This window comes from Perna viridis, chromosome 4 (assembly GCF_037379345.1).
Source record: "Perna viridis isolate PV_CMFRI_1.1 ecotype Kerala chromosome 4, ASM3737934v1, whole genome shotgun sequence".
Classification (NCBI taxonomy): Eukaryota; Metazoa; Mollusca; class Bivalvia; order Mytilida; family Mytilidae; genus Perna; species Perna viridis.
Genome location: NC_142448.1, coordinates 42,964,884 through 42,984,201, shown reverse-complemented (window position 1 = coordinate 42,984,201; position 19,318 = coordinate 42,964,884). Strand labels below are relative to the sequence as shown.

The window sequence follows — 19,318 nt, the reverse complement described above, 5'->3', positions numbered from 1 at the left end:
TATTAGATGTCGGTTTAATGGGACATGAAACACCTAGATGAATGAACACAAATCTCTCCTATATCCTGCATAATAGAATTACAAACTTCTAGATGTCAAGTCCTCTTCCCAGTTTCTACATTTTCAAGTCGAAATTCAATTTATCGACCTCCAGTTCGAAACCGTCAAATCATTCAAACTTCGTAACAATCGTTGAAATGAATCCTGTCCATAGATGCATGTACCTCTCAACTAGCTACAACTATTCTCAGTTGATGAGCTATATATCTCAAGTGCTACAAATTGTCGCAGAGACACATATGTGTCACTTAAAAGCGCTTAGTTTTTGGGCACTTGGTTCCAAGGACACGTACAATAACATGAGCACCAAAGTATAGACCAGCAAGTCGGTCTAATGCAAAGAAATGCTCCATATTATATAAATGCGCGATACACTAGGTGATACATCAATTTGGTTTTGGGCGTTTCGTTACCCTTTTGTTCAAAATATGGCAAGAAAAACTCACACACACAAAAACGAGGGATAAACAATAGCCTGGAATGCACTTTCAATAAAACTCTACCCAATTATGATTATCATTTCACTTCTTAATGAAATTACGATTATCCTTTTTAGCAATTACGATTATCACTGCGATTTTATGACAATTTTCTAAGTGACCAAGGAAATTATTTACCGAAACGACACAAATAGGCAAGAACTATTTAGAGGAACCACGAAGTTGAGTAACTCTTGGCAAAAGCGCGTTTTATTCGAGAAAATAGACTTGAAAGATCTTAACTGATTCTGCCATTGCTATGATGGGATCATCATAATTGCAATTACGATTATGCATGAAATACATTGTATATGATGACAGCTACTCCAGTTGGTACATTTCTCTTTATTTTTACTTTCTAGGATTTATGGCTATTTTTTTTTCTCATATGGTTTTCATTTGCAAATTTTCAAATGGTTTATTGTGCGTCCAAGAATAAAACATTTGTAAGTTTGTAAGCAACAGTGAACGACTGTTCTGGTAAATGAATAGAAATGAACGACATATACTGTTAAGAGGTAAGAGGTCAACTTTTTAGGGGCGTACTATAACGACTGGAATTTTCGGGTCAATCAGATCGTTGTTAATTCGAACCTAATATAGTTCGCAGTAAAAGTTTTAAAGGGTTTGATAGTTGGTGTAAATATCATAGGGTATTTTAAAATACCTAAAAAGGGCACCTTACTATCTGCATTTGAACCCTAACAGGGTATGTAAATGGAACTATTTTCAAGCGGTGGAGATAATTGCAGATGCTAACAGGCTCTACAAATCATAAGACTCTGACGACTGCTATATCAATTCTGACCGATCTAAATTGATAAAAAACCTAAATTCTAATTACATTTCTAAAGAACACTTTCCCGCCAATGATCTCCTAAAAAAGATTCATGCATTTTTAGGTCAAAAATTATTTAAAAAAAGATTAGAACGTAATGTTTTTACGCTTTTTTAAACATTACTAGTTTATTGAAAACATATATGTCTGTATGATTTTGTAAATGACAGAAACGAATACTCTGTGTAATAGGTATGGTCTACTTTAACAACCTAAACAACATGCCTGTTACCATAGCAATAAAGGCTCAGCACTAAGATTTATGATAAAAGAGACGACTTTAATTTAATATCATAAATTTTCCTTACCTGTGCAGCAAGATACCTTCATCCTCTGCATATGGTGTTTATATTTCACAACTGATTCGCTACGCAAGAGCAAGTACTAACTACTCAGATTTCACTAAATATCTGCGTAACAGACTCCGAAATTAGAGGTATAAGGAGATGCATCTAAAAAAGTCTCTTACCAAATTCTTCTTTTAGATTTCAGTCCTTGGTTAAAAAATACTAACGCCGCAGTGGAAAAGAGAGGTTTAGCACGCTGTAAAACCTAGTTTTAACCCATCATTTCGTTTGAAATGCCTGTACCAAGTCAGAACCATTGCGGTACCAGCTTCTCCGATGGTGTAAAATCGTTTTTAGCCATTAATTTTGGACTTGACTTGATTATGAATCGGATTAGTGTTCGGTAGTTACGTTGTTACCTTTTAACGTTTTGGTCATAGAACATGATATAAATATTTACTTATATATTTGATGCATAAATTTTAGATTTCGGCAAGTCTGAAAAATTATTTTCGTTACATGTGTATTTGTATCTATCGTTATTGTTTCTTACGGAAGCCCATTGGTGCCAAGTGCCGTTTTACTTCAATGTCATTATAACGACTTCGCTGACTCGTTATAACCAATAAGTAATGTGTTATAACGAGTAAGCTCATTATTAATACTAAGACGTAGTAACGAATTAGCTATAGTTGGTATAACGAGATACCAAGTAATTTTAACGACTTACAAATAAAACTGTTGGCACTAATGAGCTCTCGTAGTGTCTCGCTTTATCTTATTGTTTTGTTTATTTCTTTTCTTTCATTTTTTGTAATTTCGACATTTTACATAATTGTGTAATAATGTGAAGCAATAAATACAAAAGCCTCAATTTACCGCAATTGAAATTTTAATAGATTCGGATCCAAATCAAAGAAATACGATTTTTATTTAATGTTCAGACAAGTTTTTGGTAAATGTTCAGTTCAATATTTCGTCGCCTATTCATAAGGGTTAAACAAGACTTCTGGATCTTTGTATTCAGGTGGTATGCGTTGGACTCCCCAATCATGCATTTGTGAGTCAATATATTGTATAAGGATTCTGAAAAAAAGGATTGTGTTACGACTAAGCGATCTTATCTTTAAAAAAGTCTATGAAAAGCCTTAATGTACTATATGTGATTTTCCTATTTCGATAATGTACAACCGACAGTTCCACATTGGACGTCACAATGGTGAAATCTGTTCGGAATTATCTATTCTTTCCAATTTTGGAAGATTAAGATATCCACAATCGAGTAGCAGTGTCTAGAAATGCAACTCGAGGTATTTAATTCATTTGTTTTGTTGTTTCTTGATTAAAAACAGAACAAAACAAAACAAAAACAAAAACAGTTTGATGTATAGTAAATACAAAAATGGATTATACAGACCTAGAAAGGGGTACTTTCAATTCATCTTTGATAAAGTTTCCAAAAATACGTGTATATCCTGGGTTCGATTTTTCATTGAATCTGTGACACGATGTTATATCGAGGAAGACTAAAGGGTCGCTACTCCCGTTATGACACATCCGTTCTCCAGTTGAAATGGAAGCGTATATTACCTAAACAGAAGCGACTCAAATTATATTTCTCCTAATACCTGATATACCAAGTTCTAATGATTGAGATATTAAGGAAGTAGACATGGTGTAAGGGAAATAACGCTTAAAATCAGTGAAATGTTTGTACATACTCAATTTCACCAAATCTTCTCAAGCTTTCATTTGAAACAGAATGAAATCAGTCTAAGTTACTTTGATGTTTACATTAAATTGATGTAAAATGCTGAATACAAACGTTTCAATGATTGGTAAGAGTTGTGTCCCTTTCCATAGGTCTACCTCCTTAAAGAACTGAAAATATAGAAATATGGAAAAATTGAAATTTGAAACATAGTCACGCATTAAAAGAAATAAAAATCTACTGCCCCCTAGAGTAAGAATCAATGTGTGTACTATTTTTCTTTTTTTATTATACTACACAACAAGATAAATTTGCTGTATAGGGTATGTTAGACTCGTCATGTAAATCCGTGTTTCACCAGAATGGGTCCTTATATTCTAAATTGTTTTATCAAAATGAATGGCGGTTTTTTATTTACGGAGAGTTGATTTCAGTATTAAAAGAAAAAAAATCTTTTTGTATTATAAACATCGATAAAAATGACAAATATAACGAGAATAGGTATGATGAATATGTCAAAGAGACAACAACTTCACCGGGATGAAACTGTCAGCCCATGGCCAAACATTGGTCTTAAATGAACGACGAGAAAATCCTCACATTACAGGACAGGCACCACCTGGCCCAAAAACATCATTATATACAGGTACAACGAACGATTTGCCCCTATACTATATACTCAAGTAAAATAAGTATAAGTTAAAGATGAAAACAATCAAGACATACAGTGCAGAAAAGCAGAGGACGCTTACACTACCGGTGAACCTGGTGCATGCTCCCAGTTTTTAGTGGAGTCCGAGTTGCTCATTTGCTTTTGTTACTTTGTGTGTTTGATTTTAGTTACTTCATGTTCTTTGTTGTGTATGTCTGTTTTCCATGTTTGTGCTATGTCCCTGAATTAGATTCTTTTGATTACCGCTATAACCTTGGTTCCCTTGATTATTCTTTGAGATCCCACAAATAAAAATACTGTGCAGAGCGGTCTCCGGCTTTCAAAACGTTCTTCATCGAAAAATTCCGGTCTGGAAAATGAAACTAGAATGAGACTTACATACCCTATTAAGCTAAAATCAGAAAACGTTCAAGGCATACCTCAAGTGGATATTCGAATGCTTCTGACATCTTCTTTGTCAACCTCTGCTCAAATCCTTCTGGAACAGCGCTGAGATTTGTGCGGACAACTGCTTTTGGCATAACTAGTTTTCTTTATCAAGGTAGAAATGATACATTCATTAATTTATGTTTGAAAATATAGTAAATATAGTTATTGCAATAGAAATTGCATATAGTTCTATCTTTTATCGGATTCAGTATAAAAATAACTTTTAAATAAACATTAAATCCGCCAGGGTAACCAGTCGGTCCTTTGCCCGGATAACAGAAGTCCATGTTCATATATTTCAATATTTTATGTTTCGAGATATGTTATTTTTTATAATCTTGATTTTTACAATGTAGATTATCATTATAATATTAATAAGATAATTACAAATTTACCTGTACATTGCGCAAAATTATTTTGCACAATTCTACGAAAGGGATTGGTTCACTAAGTACCAAATTACAGATGGATAGGTATTGATGAAATATATATATATATAAAATATTTAAATGTCTGAATATCAACTCTGCGTTTCCATGGTAACCGATTGAATCTATCATAGGAAAATCACAATTTTTTTCATAAAAATGCCATATTTGGCCATTTTATTCATCTTTGGTATTGACTTTCCTTAAAACTTTGTATGAGACTTTGAAGTAGAATGGAATATAATGCAAAATGAACAAAAATTACAACAAAAACTAATGTTTATTTAATGTTTCCATGGAAACCAATCAATTTTAACAACAATTTCACCATTTCTTACTTCTAAACCAGAGCAATGATCGACTCATCTATTTTAATATGCTGTCCTTAAAGTACTTCATTATTAATTACTTTCAAGAGAAGCTTTATAGTAGTGAAAATTTTCTAAAATTTAAAACAATTAAATTTAAAATTAAAACAATTTGCAAACGTGCCACTGTCATTTATGAGCAGGGTTAATGTTAGACATTATTGAGTGTCAAACAATCAAATTAACGTCAGTGCAAATGAACTACCAATTCTTTATTATAATTTCTTTTAAATAAAACAGCAATTGTTTCATTAAAAATATTCTTTTTTATCTGCCATACAAATGACTACCGTTTTTTTTTCCAGTCAGTTGGTCATTATATACAACTGGTTTAATTCACAATACCCGAATAATAATTCAGATAAAACAATATTTTACAAATGAACTCAAAGTGATGTTAACAACAATAATTTAAAACAATAACTATTTCAATTTTTTTGTAAGTAAGAAGAAGGATTTCTTAAATACAATCTGGCGCAAAAAGATTACTGCTAAAAAGTCGCTATTGGTCGCAAAAATATAAACATCACCCTTAATGATTGTTATAATTTTCAGAATATGATGCAGAATGAAACATATGTTTTTCTTGTTGAATTGGTTTTGAGTTTTGTTTAAGAAATAAATCAGGGAAACTCGAGGTTTTGTCATTGTTTTACCACGGACTGACCATTTATACAGCATTATTTTATCTCCAGCGATTGCGAGGGGTAATATAAATATCTGCATAAATGGTCAGCCCGTGGTAAAGCAATGATAAACTAGAGTTTCCGTGATTTATTTATATTCTAATAGGACCATTACTGTACTTTTTTTTTACATTTTCGTTACCTATTACGGTAACTTTAGACCCGCCGTATTTGTCTATATTTGGCTGTACACTTTACGCTGTGTCAGTTGGAATGGTCGCTAGTGAAAGTCAGTTCTTGTATGATTTATAATGAAGGAAAGGGCGAATTAAATAGATGTTAGATATGGCAATCGTTTGCATATAATGTCAAAGTGTTAATACATGAACAGGTAAAACATCTCATTCATTGACGATTGCTATTGTTTGTTTACATACATGATAGCGCACTTGTTAGTGTTAGTGATTTTTACGGAATATGACGTAACTTTTCTAAAACATAACATTTAATATTTTCATCAAATATGAATTTGATGTTCATTCACTTACTGAAATGAATGAAAACAGCTGATACACATCGGAATGGTATGTGTGATTGTTCACATGACTTAAGGTGGGCATTAATTTTCACATACACAAGCCACGCCCAATAAGTCGAAAGCTGCTCACATAGCAATCAACAATCAACCATAGTTGTGGTCTCAAAGTCTTTTAAGGACGTCATATCAGAATTATGTTTTTTACGATGGCAATTAACCCCGAATCTCTATTTCATTAGTATAATGTGTATAATTGTATTTCAAATGACTAAACTTAGGCAAACAAAATCTTGCAAAACATATCCATGTTATTTAATTTGAATTATATACCGCTCAATGCAAACATATTTTGTCATCACAATTATGCAGCGATTATAAAATACCATAATAAAATTCAACGTCCATATAGCGTAAAACTTACATGATTTTCAAGGCTACAATTTGTTCGCCGACGTCCTCCGATTGATGATATCTTGTTTGTGTTACGTAAGATAATGATAATTAGACCAAAGGTCAGTGATATTGGTAAAATTATCACATATTCCTACTTGGGTTATCAAACATTATAAGAGGTTAAGGCGATTACAGTTAGAAGAAAAAGATAAGAGTTGCAACTCCTTTGCATGCAATACTAGTCTTTGTTTTTTACTTAACGTATTAGTATCTGTTTCTAATTAAAAGTATCTCTCTTTCAGTCTCCAATATTGTCAGCGACTCCTTGCACTCGTAATTTCAGTACTTTAAATTCGCATATGAATTGCATAATTACATATCATTACTCCACATAAAGCTGTTGATCGGCGCCGTGTTTACCGTCTTAGTATAGCTTTATAGTTCTAGATTCATACGAGATCAAAATGTACCTCTTAAGCAGAATACACATGTGTTCCATGTGTGGTATTTGGTTGTATGAGAAACGGGAAGTTTAATATTAAAAGATATAATGATCGGTTAGCAGAATTTCTGCATTATAATAGAGAAAAAGGTTTTATAACCCGTGGAAGATGAATATCAAAATATTTCAACTAGCCTCATTTAATTACAGCATCATAACATAGTCGCCGATGCACATTTGTTATGATATAGAATGAAAATCACTTGAGTTGATATTTTGCGGTAAAATTTTACTCATTCTGAAACCTACAAAATATGTATTTGCAAAAACTATTGAAACGTCACAAAAGGCATTTCAGAGACATCACAATCCGAGTACAGGGCCTTTGCATGAGACGATCTACATACACAAAGTAGCGAAAATAATACAATACAAAAATATAAAAATAAAGGTAAAGAAAACAAGACATCACCTGAAAAACTAAAGCACTTGTTTTTGTGTCAGTACAAATAAAAGAAAGACAAATCAGATTTCTTGATGTTCTTTGACGTAGCTTTGTCTTTGTTCTTCGAAATATATATATTGACTATAAATCTTTTACGTTACTTTACGATTGTTAAAAAAACAAAGTGCTTTTAATCCAATTGAAAAAGAAGAATTATGCTTATGGTAAAGTTAATTGGCAAGCTTTGTTGGCAAAATATAAATTCCGTAGGCATAAATGCATTTTGTTCAATGACATACTTTGGAAGCAACTTTTGTGATGTCGTTTATCTGGGTATAAGGGACAAATAAGAACGACTGCAATTCAAATTAGACCATCAACTTAAAATTTTAGGGGAAAAAGCCGGATTCAGTCTTCCGCAATTCTCTTATCCTTCAGGTAATATATACAGCATATTGTTGTTGCTTCGCAGAACATTGCCCTTGGGTTCTTTTAAAAACACATCTTGAGTATATTTTTGAATAAGTAAAATAAAAACAAACAATGAACATCATTATTGTTATCCCTAAGTAAAACAATCTGGAAACATATTGAAGAATGATTACAATCGCTGACGTCGTAACAGAATGAACAATTAAGATGACAAATGTATCATGAATATAAACTCTATAAAAGTTAGAAAAACACTGTCCAAAATACACTATAAACAGCCATGTAAAAAATTAATTAAATTATGAGACGCAACGTTTTCAGCTCGGGTTTTAAATTATGTTAACTCAACGTTTTCAGCTTGGGGTTTCTATTATGTGCCGAACATTAACGCCTCCAATTTAAAGCTACTCCAGAGGATTGAAAAAGTATCTCGAATCTTTATACTCGGGGGCAATACGTTGTACTCCAACATCATGCATCAGTGAGTCATGATATTGTATAAGAATTCTAAAAATAGATAAAACATGAATGTTAGTATCAAACTTCTGTCTAATATGGCAACAGATTTGAATATTTGTGTACTGATATAGTAACACACCCATTATTGCACACCATTGTAAGTAATAAATAAAGCAAGAAACATTTTCCTGTATTATTAAAACTGTATTAATAATGTTATTAATTATCATGTATTATTAAAAAATCAATAATAACAACCTAAAATGAAAAAGATGAAACCAGTGAATTAATGTCTAAACTGCCTAAATAAGTCACTATTCATCGATTTTGTATATATCTTGGGCATACTGCAAACTGTATATTATAGCCGACATATTTGTTCTTTTTTTTTATTTGATACAAACGTCCAATTTCCACATTAACTTGAAAATCACATATATCCTATTAATTGACTAATTTATTAAAATAACTTTCAATATGACAAGGGAGACCAACAATACTTGTTACCTTGAAAGTGGCAGTTTCAGTTCGTCCTGAACAAATTTCATAAAGATCTTAGAATATTCTGGTTTTGTTTTCTCGTTGAATTTATTGACAGTAAACATATCTATGAAAATCATCGGGTCGCTGGATCCATTATGGCTGATTCTGTCACCAGTTGTCATGGAGACATATATTACCTGATGCAATATATTAAAATATTGTATTTGTTATTGGTAACATAGAAAATAGTTGAAAGAGTAATCAAGGGAACCAAGGTTATAGCGGTAATCAAAAGAATGTAATCCAGGGACAATGACCAGACATTGAAAACAGACACATACAACAAAATCAGAGACCTCGTTAGATAAATTTCTGATGCATTGCGCAGTGTTTGTTATTGGAAACAATGCTGTCAAAGACGTGGACAAACATGCTTACGGTAGAAGTTACGCACGCTATTGCGGCTGTGTTAAAAAACACGTATCTTAAATATAAATGAATATTGTAAACAATCAAAACTGTGAATATGTGAAAGCTGTATACTGTTGGAATCAAGACAAATTATAAGTACTGAATATTTACCACAAATGGTCGTTCTAATTCTTTATAATCAATTAAACTTGTCAAAAACCGGTTAAAAGGTCAAAATTCCGCCTGTAAGGTGTAACAAACTGCAGATCTAAAAAAACTGTAATAGTGAATTGTGCTCCTGTAGATGGTATACGATTCACTAAATTTTGCATGGAAGAATAACTTCATATGTTCTTATTGAGATAATTATCGAAATTGTGTTTATTTTAGGAAAAAAAAAATATTCAACGCAAAAATGAAAGTGTTTAAAGTATTAAATTAGGTACTTATTCACACAATATTATTTTATATTCCTTTAAATGTGCATACTTTCAGCAATTCTATGTCATCATTTGATAAAATTTTCATCACAAACAAAAACGTTACAGCTTTTTGAAAATGTCTCAAGAAATCGTTAAACCGTTTAAAACGGATAAAATTCGATCTAGCGATTTGTCAAATTTTCACTTTTTTAACGTTTCGAACGTTTCTCGTCGATCGGGAAATGGGGGGATAAAAAGGAAATACTTTCCGCTTTAGATAACAATAAGACACTTAATCTCGTCCCTCGAATACATTCTAAGTTTAGACACGAGGAATTTGATCGGAGTGGAATGACTGAAACGCAACGCAGAGTTGACAGAACTTTAAAAAAGTATAAAAAAGCAGAATGCTAATAGATAGAATAAAAGTAGAAAAGGGAGTTATAAACATTTTTCATTTCGGAAAGCGCAAATGAGCAAACGAAATGAACATCTTCATCAATGAGCGGCTATCTAATAGAATGTTGATGAAAGCCCGATTTTGATAAATAGAAAGCACTTTCAATCGCAATATTAAGTAGTGAAAGGTTCTTATTCTATTGGTACATGTAACATAAAATCATAGGTGTATATCAAAATGTACATTTTAACTTATTTTAGTGAAAAGGTGCAATGTTCCCTCTCTAGGCAGACAGAGTGTGCATATATGTTGCGGTTGAATTCCACCCTGTGGTGCACATGCATGTACAAATTTAATATACCAGTAGTACTAATAATGAATTTAATCATTCAATGTTTAAGATGTTTAGATTGCTACCAATCATATAATTTTTGTATATTTCGCTATACTGTACAAATGTTTCATTAAGTAAACAAGAAAAGAAAAGTGGTGCCGAACGTCAAATTCCGATGTTACCACATAGGATGCAATAGCGTGCGTAACGTCGGTTATCCTACGTATGCGTTTGACCCATGACGTTGATATGGTCATCTTTGTAAGTTGTAGGATGTCTTTTATATTTTCGATTTGTTTCTCTCAGTGCGTTTGATATTTTTATGAATTACAGTAAAACGTGTCAAATTAGAACCCATTTTGAGCTTTAAATAACAGGTGATCGGTTTACCGAGGTTCAAAATGAGCTTTCGAATTACTCAAGGTTCGGTTTTGACCGGTTTCACTGTTAATATTCGTCAGTAGTGTGTATGTCATGACATTGTACATGTATACATGATATAATGGCTCATACAAAATATGTCAATACCGTGGCATTTCTTCAACATACCTCTAAAGGGAAATCGAAAGCCTCGGCCATTTTCCGTGAAAGCCGTAATTCAAAACCTTCAGGAACATTGCTAAGACTTGTATGGATGATCGCTTTTGGCATCTTCGCGCTTTACTGGAAATACGTAGTATGAACCACTTAATCAACAGCTTTGCTTACTCAACCATAATCAGTTCAGGGTAAATGGGGTCTATAAAGGTAAATCTGCAGTGAATGCTATTACTTTACATCGATTGTCATATATATATATATATATATATACATATAATAGTTTTAAAACTTTTTTACCTTAATACATTGAATTTAGAAACGCGAAGACAGGTTAAAGAGGAGTACAGAATAAATATTGTTTTAATATACGATGTTGTTGTGATGCAACTTTATGATGTATTATGATACAAATATTACTGACATTAAACTAGATATAATAGTTTTAAATAAGACAAATGGTTGTACTATATGCACAATAAAGTTGTGAGTTTTTAGTAAATGATATTTGTCTTATTAGGTTTTTCAACTTAAGACCAACTTCTGAACAACGATATAATTCAATTTAGTAAAGTAAGGGTAGAAACGAAATAAACGGATGAGGTAATAACTGATAAAGTTTATTTAGAAACATTTTGATTCAAAGTTAAGAATGTCTTATGGTATATTTGAAGCGAGAAAAAATACTTGCCAATTATTTGAACATTTTGTTAAATAACCTAAAGGGGAAGAGTAATCAAGGGAACCAAAGTCATAGCGGTAATCAAATGAATGTAATCCAGGGACAAAGACCAGACATGGAAAACAGACATACACAACAAAGAACATAGAGTAACTAAAATCATACATACAAAGTAAAAAAAGCAAATGAGCAACTCGGACTCCACTAAAATCTGGGAGCATGGACCAGGTACACCGGTAGGGAACAAATTGTTTATCAAAATGGTCATAGATCAAGGTGAAATACAATCACTAATACAGGAGGGGTGCGCTAGCCGGAGTGGAACCATATAAGAGATATAAACCGGAGTTAATTGTGCAGTCGACAAGCTTACCAATAGGAAATATTTACTTTTTTAAAAGGACCGATTTAAAAAAATTCTGATTAAGTTTATGGGGCAACAAACCACCTCACAACAAATTGTAGAAATGAAAACATTAAACTGCGGCTCCAACGTGTCCATCTTAAATACCTGGAAAAGTACCTAGGTACAGAACTCGTCATTTTAGTAGCAAACAAATATGTAGTTATATATTTCTGTGAGGAAAATAAAAAAAAATACCACATATACATTTTGAAAATACATGTACTTTTGAAGTACACATACCAGCAGTAAATGCAGTAACTCAGATGCAGATAGTTTGACAAATATGTTAAGAAACACAATAAAATGAGCTTAGAGAAGAATGTGCAGGGGAAATTCATTTAAAAGACAATACCAAGAAGAAAAAAAACAAACAAGAACAAAACAACCTCTCCACCAAGAAAAAAACAAAAAACAAAGAAAAAAACTAATAAACAACGATTGTAAATATACACTTTTATGGGAATACATATTTGAAAATTTTGCTTACATTAATAATACATTAAACCCGGTATTTAACACACATGGTATCGATTTCCTTTCTAGTAATTTAAAAAGAATGGTATCCGCTGCAGATAGAAATACATGTACATTCAATACAGTGGTGCAGCTATAGATGACACCTTATATTTACATAATTAAGTGAATCCTGCAGCATAAAAGTTAAAACATCCAACATCTTTTTTATATTTATTGCAGTGGTATTACAGTCCTCATTATTTGACTGTGAGACATCCTCATTATTTCTAGCGAGATAACAGTTAACGAAAATTTAGATAAATCAGCGGAAACTGAACCCCGTTTGAATACTACAATAAAAAAATGCAATGTATTACAAGAATTAGCTTTTCAAAAAGCTTGCTCACCGATATCTTTTCTAAAATTTGTAGTTCAGGATTTTAATCTGCAAGAAGTTTGCGTTGTGGGTCTTTTGAAAATTACAAAATAATACATAATAACGCTATTGCAGGAGATGAGGGTACTCACAACTTAAGGTAGTCCATCTAGGTTGTTATCTGAGTATAATAGCACCAAAACCTATGATTCTTCACTTCTGTTACTACTACTAACCGTGCTTGCTTGAAACCCCGACTCATAAGCATTAAACATCTCTTTTTTCTTTTTAAAAGATTGAACACCTGGAAATAAATACGTAATACTAGTTAAAGATTCTCCATACTTAGAAAAAAACGAAAATAAAAAAAAAAAAAAAAAAAAAAAAAAAAAAAAAAAAAAAAAAAAACGATCCCAAATCTTCTACTCAATATTCAGAGGAAAATGGTTTCAAAATGCTGGAATTCTTTATATACATTTCTTTAATGTGAAGGACGTGTTTTTTAACAGTCTTTCTCCGACATGACATCTAATGAGCTACACGGTTGTTGATTCCAGAAAAAAAGCCGAGGAGGTTTATTTTTCTGCTGCTCTTGGTCTGTGCTCCCTCTTTTAAATGAGTTCAGGTTGTTTACCAAGTCTTTTTATTATTATTTAATTTTAAAGTGTTTATGTATGTTTTGTTATAATTTTGATTTTTAAGTTGAAATTCAATATCAGATAATCTATGATTTGTACTAACAATTTCGATTACACTTATGATAATATCAAAAACTGTGATCATTGCTTACTAACTTGATACCCCCTTCTCATTTGATACGTTGTAACATGCACCTTTCAACATTGATTTGGAAGAGGATGTACAAAAGGAAAATGCATTAAAGATTATGCGATTGTTTAATCCAATTCCATTCCGTGGTATAGGAGGAGTAACAGATAATAGATAGGTCTTCCATGTCCCCATATTCACAAATGACGAAGTCCATGTTTTGATATGTGAAACCCCCAAATTGTTTCGGATCAAAATCTACAATTGGAGGTGCACAATGGGAACTTGTAACAAAGATTTTGTGACAGTTTCATTCAATTCCATTCTGTGGTGTATGAGGAGTAGGGGATAAGATATGGTACCCCACTGTTCAGGAACTATAATACTAGATTGACTATCCTCAAGAGAAAGAACCAAAAGATCAGTGAAGAAGAGTGTTCAGATGCAGTTTCACAGCCAAAACATACTGACATGCTGTATTTTAATATGCTGATGATGTTGCACTGTTTGCTTATCATTATACTACTTGCTGTTTTCAATGAAGTGCAATCTGTGATGCTTTACAAGTTTGTTTGAGTTCAATTGGTAGACATGCATGTATTAATAATTTATTTATTTAAACCAATAGTGATTTTGTTTTCTTTAAAAATAGAGAATAACCTGTATTTTCCTCATATCAATTAAAAATGTTGTTACAGTATAAACAAAATTAATTACTCCAACATAGATTTCTTACTTTTTTACTTATAAAATTCAAAATGTGGGAATATCCAGAATAAACCATTTGTTTACATGATTTAAGGTGGGCAGTAATTTAAACACACACATGCCACACCCAATAAGTCGCGTTTTGCTTATATAGCAATCGAAAATCAACTCTTTGAAGACGTCGTATTAGAATTATTTTTTTTTACGATTGCAATTAACACCGAATCTCTATTTTTATCAGTATGATGGCTAAGTATTTAATTATAGTGTAAAACACTAAACTTAGGCTAACAAAATCTTGCAAAACCTATCCATGTTATTCAATTTGAATTCAATACCGTTCTTCGCAAACACATTTTTGTGATCACATTTATGCATGGATTATAGAATACCATAATAAAATTCATTGCCTATATAGCGGAAAACTTACATGATTTTCAAGGCTACAATTTGTTCGCCGACGTCCTCCGATTTATGATATCTTGTTTGTGTTACGTAAGATAATGATAATTAGACCAAAGTTCAATGACATTCGTAAAATTATCACATATTCCTCCTTCGGTTATCAAATATTATACGAGGTTAAGGCGATTACAGTTAGAAGAAAAAGATAAGAGTTGCAACTCCTTTGCATGCAATACTTGTTTTTGTTTTCTACTTCACGTATTGGTATTTGTTTCTAATTAAAGCCATCTCTTTTTCAGTCTCCAATATTGTTAGCGACTCCTTGCACGCGTACATTTTGTAATTTCAGTACTTTAAATTTGCATATAATTTGCATAGTTATATATTACTGCTCCACATGAAGCTACTGATTGGTGCTATGTGTACCGTCTTAGTATAGCTTTGTAGTTCTAGATTCATACAAGATCAAAATGTACCTCTTAAACATCATACACATGTGGTCTATGTGTGGTTTTTGCTTGTTTGAGAAACGGGAAGTTTACATTAAAAGATGAAATGGTCGGTTAGCATTTAATATTACCCGTTGTCTGATTCAAACACAGGAATCGTTACATTTGACTACACAAGTCATATACATTATATATATATTACATATGGTGGAACATTCTTGTTTTTTTTCGTTGCTTTTTATGATCGGGCGATTCAAAGAAAAGGGTTTTATAACTCATGAAAGTTGAATATCGAAATATATCAACTAGTTAATTCAATTTCAGCATCATAATATACTCCCCGATGCTCGTTTGTTATTTTATTGAATGAAAACAACTTGAGTTAATATTTTGCGGTAAACCTTCACTTATTCTGAAACCTACATAATATATATTTGAAAAAAAATATTGAAGCGTAAGAAAAGAGGCATTTCAGAGACATTATAATTCGAATACAAGGCCTTAGCATTAGATGATCTATATTCGCAACGCAGCGAACAAAATGAAATAAAAAAAATATATAAAAATGAAGGTAAGGAAAGCAAGACATCACACGAATAACTAAAGCACTTGGTTATTTTTATACGAATGAAAGTTGGTCAATGAGTGCCAATGCTACATCAGTTTTCAAAGACACGATGTAGCAGAAACATTGTCTACTATACATGACAAGTATGTTGTCGTACCAGCAGACAAAGCCCAATACAACATTGTTTTTTTCTGCAAAACGTTTTTCATCCAATGTTTATTATCAGAGGTAGACGTAGAAAATAATTGCAGTGATAAGACCTATACTGCTACCACAATCTCCAGAGAAGAGATTGTAGAAAACCACAAATCTGTGCTATCCTTTTTTGGTCTCTCTACCAGGGACGATGATTGTGATTTACCGTCTATGTACTGGATTCCTTAACTCCACAAGAATCTATACAAGCAACATTTCATAGCTGGATCTGGGTAATGTACCACCAAACCGCTTTCAAAACCTTTTACCCACAACAGTCAAAGAGGGTCTGTAGTCCTACTACAACTCCAGTAGTGGTATTAATTCAATGTGAATACTGAAAAATTCGAAAGATCTTTTGGAGACAATCAGTTCAAGACAATTTTCTTAATAAAATAGCATTAAAACCTATGATTTTTCAACTCTGTATACTTCTATTCCACATACTCAGTTAAAATCCCGACTTAAAAACATTATACATCGTTGTTTTTCTAAAAAAAAAGATGGTACACCTAGATACAAATATATAGTTCTAGGTAGAGATTACTCATACTTTGTAAAAAATAATTCGAAATCATCTTCCAAATATACCGAGGAATATATTTACAAAATTCTGGAATTTTTAATCGACAACATATTTGTCCAGTGCGGTGGACGTATTTTTCAACATATGGTCGGCATTCCAATGGGAACAAATTGTGCTCCTTTACTTGTTGACCTATTCTTTCACTCTTATGAGGCTGACTTTATAGCTGATCTGATCCGAAAGAAAGAATATCGTTTGGCTAGATCCTTTAATCTCAGTTTTCGCTATATAGATGACGTATTATCTTTAAACAATCCTAATTGGGGATTTGATACATTGTATATACCTCAAAGAACTTGAGATAAAGGATACTACACATACTGTGAAGTCAGCCTCATATCTTGACCTACACATAGATATCGATGGTAAAGAAAAACTATTGACCAAACTTTACGACAAACGTGATGACTTTTCATTCAGAATTGTCAACTTTCCTTTCATCTGTGGCAACATTCCTTCAGCACCTGCGTATGGAGTATTCATATCACAACTCATACGTTATGCCAGAGCTTGCCGAAACTACGCAGACTTTTTGTATTGCGCTAGAACTCTAACAAATAAGCTTTTGGAACAGGGTTATGTTGCTACAAGATTGAAGTCATCACCACAGAAGTTTTATGGTCGTCATCATGAACTCGTGGATCGCTACGATGTATCCATCTGCGCCATGAAAACTGATTTGTTCAACGTGTCATAGTGTTTCTTTCCCGTTTATCCCCCGGACTTGACTTTTTATGCGCAACTCGGCGGGAGTTTCTAGAAAAGCAGAGGACGCTTACCCTACGGGTGCACCTCCTGGTCCATGCTTACAGATTTTAGGGGAGTCCAAGTTGCTCTGTAAACATATTGAAAAATAATTAAGATCGCTGACTCTGTACTTAAAAGAATGAAACAATTACGAAAAATGTATCATGAATATAAACTCGATATAAGTAAGAAAAACACTGTTCAAATTACACAATAAACAGCCATGTAAAAATATTAAATAACAAGACGAAACGCAACGTTTTCAGTTCGAGCTTTCAATTATGTAACTCAACGTTTTCATCTTGGGGTTTCTATTATGTGACGAAGCTCGACGCCTCCAACTTAGGCTATTCCAGAGGATTGAAGAAGTATCTTGAATCTTTATACTCTGGAGCAATACGTTGTACTCCAAAATCATGCATCTGTGAGTCATGATATTGAATAAGAATTCTAAAATAAGATAAAACATGAATGTTAGTATCAAACTTCTGTCTAATATGGCAATAGATTTGTATATCTGTGTACAGATATAGTAACAAACCCATCATTGCACACCACTGTAAGTAATAAATAAAGCAAGAAACATTTTCCTGTATTATTAAAAAATCAGTAGTAACAATCTTAAAATGAAAAAGATGAAACCAGTGAATTAAAGTCTAAACTGCCTAAATAAGTTACTATTCATCGATTTTATTCGATTTGTATATATCTTAGACATACTGCAAACTGTATGTTATAGCTGACATTTTTGTTCTTTTTTTATTTGATACAAACGTAAAATGTCCACATTAACTTGAAAATCACACTTATCCTGTTAATTGACAAATTTATCAAAATAACTTTCAATATGACAAGGGAGACCAACAATACTTGTTACCTTGAAAGTGGCAGTTTCAGTTCGTCTTGAACAAATTTCATAAAGATCTTAGAGTATTCTGGGTTTGTTTTCTCGTTGAATTTATTGACAGTAACCATATCTATGAAAATCATCGGGTCGCTGGATCCATTATGGCTGATTCTGTCACCAGTTGTCATGGAGACATATATTACCTGATGCAATATATCGAAATATATTATTTGTTATTGGGTACGTAGAAAAATTGAAAATCAGAAACCTTGTTAGATAAATTTAGGATGCAAAGTGCAGTGCATGTTATTGGAAACAATGTTGTCGAAGACGTGAAAAAAACATGCTTATGTTTACCCGACGTATGCGTTTGACCCATGACGTTGATATGGTCATATTTGTAATATGTAAGATATCTTTTATATTTTTGATTTGATTCTCTCAGTGCGTTTGATATTTTTATGAATTACAGTAAAACGTGTCAGATTAGAACCCATTTTGAGCTTTGAAATAACAGGTGATCGGTTTACCGAGGTTCAAAATACATTTAAACATAAAATGAAACTTGTAAAAGTGTGTGGTTAAAACGAGCTTTCGAATTACTCAAGGTTCGGTTTTGACCGATTTCACTGTTAATATTCGTCAGTAGTGTGTATATCATAACATTGTACATGTATACATGATATGATAGCTCGTACAAAATATGTCAATACAGTAGCATTTTTTAAACATACCTCTAAAGGGAAATCGAAAGCCTCAGCCATTTTCTGTGAAAGTCTTAATTCAAAACCTTCAGGAACATTGCTGATATTTGTATGGACGATCGCTTTCGGCATTTTCACGTTTCACCGGAAATACGAAGTATGAACAGTTTAATCAACAATTTTGGTTATTTACTCAACCATAATCAGTTCAAGGTAAAGAGGGTCG

The 19,318-nt window shown here is 32.4% G+C and overlaps 3 protein-coding genes across 7 annotated transcripts; all 3 read right to left on the bottom strand.

Moving 5' to 3' along the window:
• Nucleotides 1-2,576: 2,576 nt before the first annotated feature.
• Nucleotides 2,577-4,573, bottom strand: LOC148620169 (macrophage migration inhibitory factor-like). The gene is made up of 3 exons (XM_088580810.1): nt 4,468-4,573; nt 3,082-3,254; nt 2,577-2,750 (listed from the first exon to the last, which is right to left on the bottom strand). Exons 1-3 carry the CDS (start codon nt 4,567-4,569, stop codon nt 2,648-2,650), a joined length of 378 nt encoding a protein of 125 aa, XP_088436936.1. The 5' UTR covers nt 4,570-4,573; the 3' UTR covers nt 2,577-2,647.
• On the bottom strand, nt 2,577-15,228 carry LOC148620168 (MIF-like protein mif-2). Of its 5 annotated transcripts, none has more exons than XM_088580811.1 (8): nt 15,022-15,105; nt 13,268-13,419; nt 11,208-11,397; nt 9,116-9,288; nt 6,859-8,656; nt 4,468-4,579; nt 3,490-3,545; nt 2,577-2,750 (listed from the first exon to the last, which is right to left on the bottom strand). In XM_088580811.1, the coding sequence occupies exons 3-5, from the start codon at nt 11,307-11,309 to the stop codon at nt 8,554-8,556; spliced, it is 378 nt and encodes a 125-aa protein (XP_088436937.1). In that variant the 5' UTR covers nt 11,310-11,397; nt 13,268-13,419; nt 15,022-15,105; the 3' UTR covers nt 2,577-2,750; nt 3,490-3,545; nt 4,468-4,579; nt 6,859-8,553. The 5 variants fall into 5 exon arrangements, with proteins under 5 accessions (XP_088436937.1, XP_088436939.1, XP_088436940.1 ...); XM_088580813.1 differs by having other exon boundaries at nt 13,352-13,419; XM_088580814.1 differs by having other exon boundaries at nt 11,208-11,321; nt 13,352-13,419; nt 15,022-15,100.
• Nucleotides 15,229-17,694: 2,466 nt separating this feature from the next.
• LOC148620167 (macrophage migration inhibitory factor-like) lies at nt 17,695-19,309 on the bottom strand. The gene is made up of 3 exons (XM_088580809.1): nt 19,123-19,309; nt 18,419-18,591; nt 17,695-17,991 (listed from the first exon to the last, which is right to left on the bottom strand). The coding sequence occupies exons 1-3, from the start codon at nt 19,222-19,224 to the stop codon at nt 17,889-17,891; spliced, it is 378 nt and encodes a 125-aa protein (XP_088436935.1). The 5' UTR covers nt 19,225-19,309; the 3' UTR covers nt 17,695-17,888.
• Nucleotides 19,310-19,318: the final 9 nt, after the last annotated feature.